We start from the raw sequence: 6,824 nt of genomic DNA, 5'->3' as shown, positions 1-6,824 counted from the left end.
CAAAGTGCCAACATGGCAATTTAACCTGAATACTACAGTCGAGTATATTCCAGTATATCTTCTATGTAGTACAAACCGGATTCCAAAAAAGTTGGGACACTAAACAAATTGTGAATAAAAACTGAATGCAATGATGTGGAGATGGCAAATGTCAATATTTTATTTGTAATAGAACGTAGATGACAGATCAAACGTTTAATCTGAGTAAATGTATCATTTTAAAGGAAAAATACGTTGATTCAAAATTTCACGGTGTCAACAAATCCCAAAAAAGTTGGGACAAGTAGCAATAAGAGGCTGGAAAAAGTAAATTTGAGCATAACGAAGAGCTGGAAGACCAATTAACACTAATTAGGTCAATTGGCAACATGATTGGGTATAAAAAGAGCTTCTCAGAGTGGCAGTGTCTCTCAGAAGCCAAGATGGGTAGAGGATCACCAATTCCCACAATGTTGCGCAGAAAGATAGTGGAGCAATATCAGAAAGGTGTTACCCAGCAAAAAATTGCAAAGACTTTGCATCTATCATCATCAACTGTGCATAACATCATCCGAAGATTCAGAGAATCTGGAACAATTTCTGTGCGTAAGGGTCAAGGCCGTAAAACCATACTGGATGCCCGTGATCTCCGGGCCCTTAAACGACACTGCACCACAAACAGGAATGCTACTGTAAAGGAAATCACAGGATGGGCTCAGGAATACTTCCAGAAACCATTGTCAGTGAACACAATCCACCGTGCCATCCGCCGTTGCCAGCTGAAACTCTACAGTGCAAAGAAGAAGCCATTTCTAAGCAAGATCCACAAGCTCAAGCGTTTTCACTGGGCCAGGGATCATTTAAAATGGAGTGTGGCAAAATGGAAGACTGTTCTGTGGTCAGACGAGTCACGATTCAAAGTTCTTTTTGGAAATCTGGGACGCCATGTCATCCGGACCAAAGAGGACAAGGACAACCCAAGTTGTCATCAACGCTCAGTTCAGAAGCCTGCATCTCTGATGGTATGGGGTTGCATGAGTGCGTGTGGCATGGGCAGTTTGCATGTCTGGAAAGGCACCATCAATGTAGAAAAATATATTCAGGTTCTAGAACAACATATGCTCCCATCCAGACGTCATCTCTTTCAGGGAAAACCCTGCATTTTTCAACAAGATAATGCCAGACCACATTCTGCATCAATCACAACATCATGGCTGCGTAGGAGAAGGATCCGGGTACTGAAATGGCCAGTCTGCAGTCCAGATCTTTCACCTATAGAGAACATTTGGCGCATCATAAAGAGGAAGGTGCAACAAAGAAGGCCCAAGACGATTGAACAGTTAGAGGCCTGTATTAGACAAGAATGGGAGAGCATTCCTATTTCTAAACTTGAGAAACTGGTCTCCTCGGTCCCCAGACGTCTGTTGAGTGTTGTAAGAAGAAGGGGAGATGCCACACAGTGGTGAAAATGGCCTTGTCCCAACTTTTTGGGGATTTGTTGACACCATGAAATTCTGATTCAACATGTTTTTCCCTTTAAAATGGTACATTTTCTCAGTTTAAACTTTTGTTCCGTGATTTATGTTCTATTCTGAATAAAATATTAGAAGTTGGCACCTCCACATCATTGCATTCAGTTTTTATTCACGATTTGTATAGTGTCCCAACTTTTTTGGAATCCGGTTTGTATAATAGCCTGCCTACATTCAGTGCACTGCCTGGGCTGTTCATAGTGCACCCTGCGCTGATAAATGGCAGGATAAGTCTAAGGCATACTGGCACACCATACCCTTTTTCCAGGGTGCGGGTGCCCACAAAGAGGGCTCTGAGTGCCGCCTCTGGCACCCGTGCCATAGGTTCGCCACCACTGATCTAGGGTCTCATCAAGTTTATCCTGATCTGTTACTATGCGTTTAGCTCTCAAGAACTGTGAATAAGGAAGTGATCTAATCATCTTCCTAGGATGAGAGCCATTAAAGCATAGAAAACTGTTTATATCCATAGGTTTAGAGAATAGTTCAGTATGCAGTGACCCATTACTAAATATAACTTTGGTATCTAGAAATTGCACCTCATTGCTCGAGTATACCAATGTAAATTGTAAATTGCTATCAAAGTCATTCAAAAATGTTTGAAATGCCAGCAGTTGAGCTTCACTGCCGGTCCAAATGAGGAAGATGTCGTCGATATATCTCCACCACCTCAGCACAAGTCTGAAGTGGTGGGATAGATAGACGACATCCTCCTCAAAGCCACGCCCCTTTTCTGCTTATAGAATACATCCTGAAAAAGAAAATAATTGTGACTCAGAATTATATCTAATAGTGATAAGATAAATGCACTTGCTTCTGTTGTGAGGGACGACCCCTCCAGCATTTTCCTAACCGCCGAGATACCCCTATCATGTACAATGGAGGTATACAGAGAGGTAGCGTCAAATGAAGCTAACAAAATAGATGGATAATGTACCAAATCCACCTCTTGCAACTTTACCAGAAAATCAGATGTGTCACGTATATAGGACATACCTCCAGTGGAAAAACTGCATAATATCCTATCTAGAAATATTGCTATATTACTGAAAATGGGCCGTCCGGGAGGATCAATTGTATGATTTTGCTAGTTTATGACGTAAAGTCATGATTTTATGAAAGACACGGAGGCGAGTATTGCTATATCCTTCTTTACTGACAAACCACAGCAGCAAAGAAAAAACTTAAGAGAATAGCATATCTCCATGGCAACAACCCCTCCCACATGCTCCCCTATATATAGTCTCTGTCACAGGAAGCCTTCCTCTTTCTTGGCGGATGCCACTCCAACTCTTCAGGAACTTTGGAACAGAAGTTGAGAACTGGCCGAACCGGAACTGTGATGCCGCAACTGGAAACTAAGAACGTAGATCATACGTAATCCAACCGATAAAGAGAATTAAGTCACACTGAAAGAAAAAACAGAAACAGGAAATCACATAGAGGGGATACTAATATCCACTAAAGTAAAATATGCATGCGAAGCAGTAAACAACATAATAAATAGCAAGCATAAAGTAATCAACACCAAAGCAAAATAGTAAAATAAGATAAATAACTTAAAGGGCTTCTGTCACCCCACTAAAGTCATATTTTTTTTTTGGGCTAGTTAAATTACTTATATTGCGATATATGAAAATATAATCGTCTTACTTACTTTGATTCAGCAGTTTCTTCTAAAAACGAAGTTTTATAATATGTAAATTAGGTCTCTACCAGCAAGTAGGGCGGCAACTTGCTGGTAGCAGCTGCAGAAAACCGCCCCCTCGTCGTGTTGATTGACAGGGCCAGCCGGGATCTGTTCCTCCGGCTGGCCCTGTCGGCATTTCAAAAATCGCGCCCCTGTGTTCATTCGGCGCAGGCGCTCTGAGATGAGGAGGCTCGCCTCCTCAGAACTCCCTCAGTGCGACTTCGCCGATGACATCACCGAAATAGAAGACGTCATCGGCGCAGGCGCACTGAGGGAGTTCTGAGGAGGCGAGCCTCCTCATCTCAGAGCGCCTGTGCCGAATGAACACAGGGGCGCGATTTTTGAAATGCCGACAGGCCCTGTCAATCAACACGACGAGGGGGCGGTTTTCTGCAGCTGCTACCAGCAAGTAGCCCCCTACTTGCTGGTAGAGACCTAATTTACATATTATAAAACTTTGTTTTTAGAAGAAACTGCTGAATCAAAGTAAGTAAGACGATTATATTTTCATATATCGCAATATAAGTAATTTAACTAGCCCAAAAAAAAAAAAATGACTTTAGTGGGGTGACAGAAGCCCTTTAAGTAATGCGACAAGGGAGGGAAACAAGCAAGTGAGGGAGGGCAATACTCGCCTCCGTGTCTTTCATAAAATCATGACTTTACGTCATAAACTAGCAAAATCATACAATTTTATTTCGAGACACGGAGGCTCCTATTGCGAGTTTAAAGCTGTCCAATAACAGAAGTAAAAACATGTTGAGTAGGACGAAAATAAAATTCTCTGAAAGTTGATACCCTGGACCAGTCTGCAATCTTCAAAACGTCCTCCAGGCGAGCACCCGCCGCCATCATAGAAGTGGAAGACGCGCTCCGAGTAGAATGAGCAATGAATATGGAAGTGTCAACCCCCGGCAAAGACATGAGCCATTTCACCCACCTGGCCAAAGTTGTGGTGGAAACCGGGGCAAACGGACGGCGATAGGAAAGGAACAACTAAGGGATCTCGCTGGAACGATGAGATAAAGTTCGAGACTCATATTCCCGTAAACAAGATACAGGACAAAGAGCAGGAACCGCCGGAAAACAAGGGTAAGAAACAGAGCGAATCTGGGTTTTAGTCCGACGAGAAATGTCAAAAGTGACTCCTTCAGGAGAGAAAAATCTGGCGTCATAATCCAAAGCTCTCACGCCAGAAACTCTCTTACAAGAGATAAGACAGAACAAAGTGACCAGCTTAACCGACAATTGACGTAATGAGAGTTCGGAATTGGATGGCCAGGAAGAGAAAAAATTTAAAACCAGAGAAACGTCCCATGTGGCAGAAAGGCGTGGTCTGGGAGGACGGGACATCCTGGAACCCTTGAGTAAGCGGCAGACCAAAGGGTGTTGACCTGCTGGACGGCCTTCGAAACCCTGGTGAAGAGAGGAAATGGCGGACCTGAAAAGATTTATAGTCCGATAAGCCTTACCGTCCTCGAATAGGGAAGTAAGGAAAGTCAAGATGTCCACTACAGGGGCTGAAACGGGATCCAGACTCCGGTCCACGCACCAACTAGACCAAGATCTCCAGGCTGCTTTATAAACCCGTCTGGTGCTGGGAGCCCAAGACTCCTCCAGTAATCTCCAAGTTGCTTCCGAAAGGTCGCGGCCTTCGTGGGAACGCCTGATACTCTGCAAGCCAGCAGTCGAAGAGAACCATCCAGAAGTAGAGGGTGTTGAACGTCTCCCGGACCTAAGAGGAGATCTGGACAATCCGGCAAGAGAAAGGGAGGAAGGATGAGAAGCTCCAAAAGGTTGGGAAACCACGACTGAGTGGTCCAGAACGAAACAATCAAGATGATCTCCGCTGATTGGAAACGAACTTGACTCAGGGTTCTCGGAATCATTGAGAACGGCGGAAACGCGTAGTGAAGGTCTTTGGACCAGTCCTGAAGGAATGCGTCCACAGCCTCCACTTCCGGGTCCGGGCGCCAACTGAAGAATCTCGGTAGTTGTTTGTTCAAACGGGAAGCGAAGAGGTCGATGTAAGCAGGACCCCAGATTGAGGAGATGGTCCAATCGCTGGCATCCCTGAGATAGCGTGAATTCCAGTCCGCCTGGACGTTGTGTAATCCTGGGATGTATTCTGCCACCACTGTAAGTTCCCAGTTCAGACAGAAAGACCAGAACTCCCTGGCCAAATGAGAAAGCATGGGAGAGTGGGTACCGCCCATGGCATTGACATAACGGACAGCGGAGACGTTGTCCATGCGTAGTCGAATGCAAGCCCTGACCATGTCCTTCGCAAAACTGCGAATAGCGAATGAGCCCGCCAGGAGTTCCAAGGCATTGATGTGCAAAGGAGATTCCTCCATCGACCAACGACCTCCGGTCGAAATGCCCTCGCAGTGGGCCCCCCAGCCGAGGAGGATGGCGTCGGAATCCACTGTAAAATCCGGACGAGGACCGCAAATCGCCTTCCCGTTCCAGGCTTGGAGATTGCAGATCCACCAACGGATCTCGTCCCGAGTTTCGTCGTCTAGACAAATAAGGTCCGCGTAAGTGGCTCCCTTGTGTAAATGCGCCGTCTTCAGGCGTTGAAGGGCCCGATAATGTAAAGGGGCTGGAAAAACGGCCTGGATGGAGGAAGATAGGAGGCCGATGATCCGAGCCAGATGTCGAAGGGAAATCTGTGGCATGTCCAGTGTTCTGCGTAGTTCCTTGCGAATCTCCTTGATCTTTGTCGTCGGAAGACTGAGGGTTTCTGCTACCGAATCCACGGAAAAACCTAGGAATTCCATTATCCGCGCTGGAGTCAAAACTGACTTGTCGTAGTTGATGGGGAATCCCAACCCGGCTAACAGGTTCGAAGTGAGCTCCAGATGTGAGAGAAGGGTATGTCTGTCCTGGGCCAACAAAAGGATGTCGTCCAGGTAGATAATTAGTCGAATTCCTCGACTGCGAAGCCATGCTACCACCGGCCGCATGAGTTTGGTGAAACACCATGGAGCCGAGGGGAGGCAAGTGAAACGCCAAGTTTCTCCCCTCCACAGGAAGCGAAGGAGGTCTCTGGAGGACTCTTCTACGGGGACGGTGGGGTCCAATCCCCTTTTAGTAGAAGATCCCTGAGAAGATGGATGCCCTCCATCTTGAAGTGTCGATACCGTACAAACCTGTTCAGGGGGCGCAGGTTGATGACGGGGCGCATCTGGCCGCCCTTCTTGCGCACCAGAAAGATAGTGCTCAGAACACCCCCGGGGAAATCTGGCGCACGTTCGATCGCCTCCTTTCTGTGCAGGTCCACCAGCTCCCTGTCTATGTGGAAGAGGGTGTCTGATGGGGTGATCATAGGGTGGGGAGGTGAGGGAAGAACCAGAAGACTTACCAACTCTATTTGGAAACCAAGAATTGTGGAGAGCACCCAAGCGTCTGTGGTGATGGCGGACCAAGGACGAGAAAAATGTCGGAGTCTGCCCCCTACACAAATTGGAGAAAAAAGTGGTAGTACACTTACCGAAAGGGCGACGGGAGCCAGAGCCTCCACGGAAGCCTCTACGATTGGGGACACCTCGTGATGGGAAGAAAACCGTTGGTTGTCTGGAATCCTGGAATGAGGACCTTTCAGAGAAGGAGCGGTGGCT

The 6,824-nt window shown here is 46.5% G+C and overlaps 1 protein-coding gene across 1 annotated transcript; it reads right to left on the bottom strand.

Moving 5' to 3' along the window:
- Positions 1 to 3,788: 3,788 nt before the first annotated feature.
- LOC121007863 lies at positions 3,789 to 6,191 on the bottom strand. The gene is made up of 2 exons (XM_040440117.1): positions 5,390 to 6,191; positions 3,789 to 5,244 (listed from the first exon to the last, which is right to left on the bottom strand). The coding sequence occupies exons 1-2, from the start codon at positions 6,168 to 6,170 to the stop codon at positions 5,204 to 5,206; spliced, it is 822 nt and encodes a 273-aa protein (XP_040296051.1). The 5' UTR covers positions 6,171 to 6,191; the 3' UTR covers positions 3,789 to 5,203.
- Positions 6,192 to 6,824: the final 633 nt, after the last annotated feature.

This window comes from Bufo bufo, chromosome 7, assembly GCF_905171765.1.
Source record: "Bufo bufo chromosome 7, aBufBuf1.1, whole genome shotgun sequence".
NCBI classification, from domain to species: Eukaryota; Metazoa; Chordata; class Amphibia; order Anura; family Bufonidae; genus Bufo; species Bufo bufo.
This window is presented reverse-complemented; position numbering and strand designations above follow the sequence as displayed.

What these genes read in the sequence shown, in the direction of transcription:
- LOC121007863 (XM_040440117.1), bottom strand. Translation starts at nt 6,170, where the DNA reads ATGCGGCCGGTGGTAGCATGGCTTCGCAGTCGAGGAATTCGACTAATT. An exon ending in TACCCACTCTCCCATGCTTT is followed by an intron (nt 5,245 to 5,389) that starts CTCATTTGGCCA and finishes CATCTCCTCAAT; the next exon opens with CTGGGGTCCTGCTTACATCG.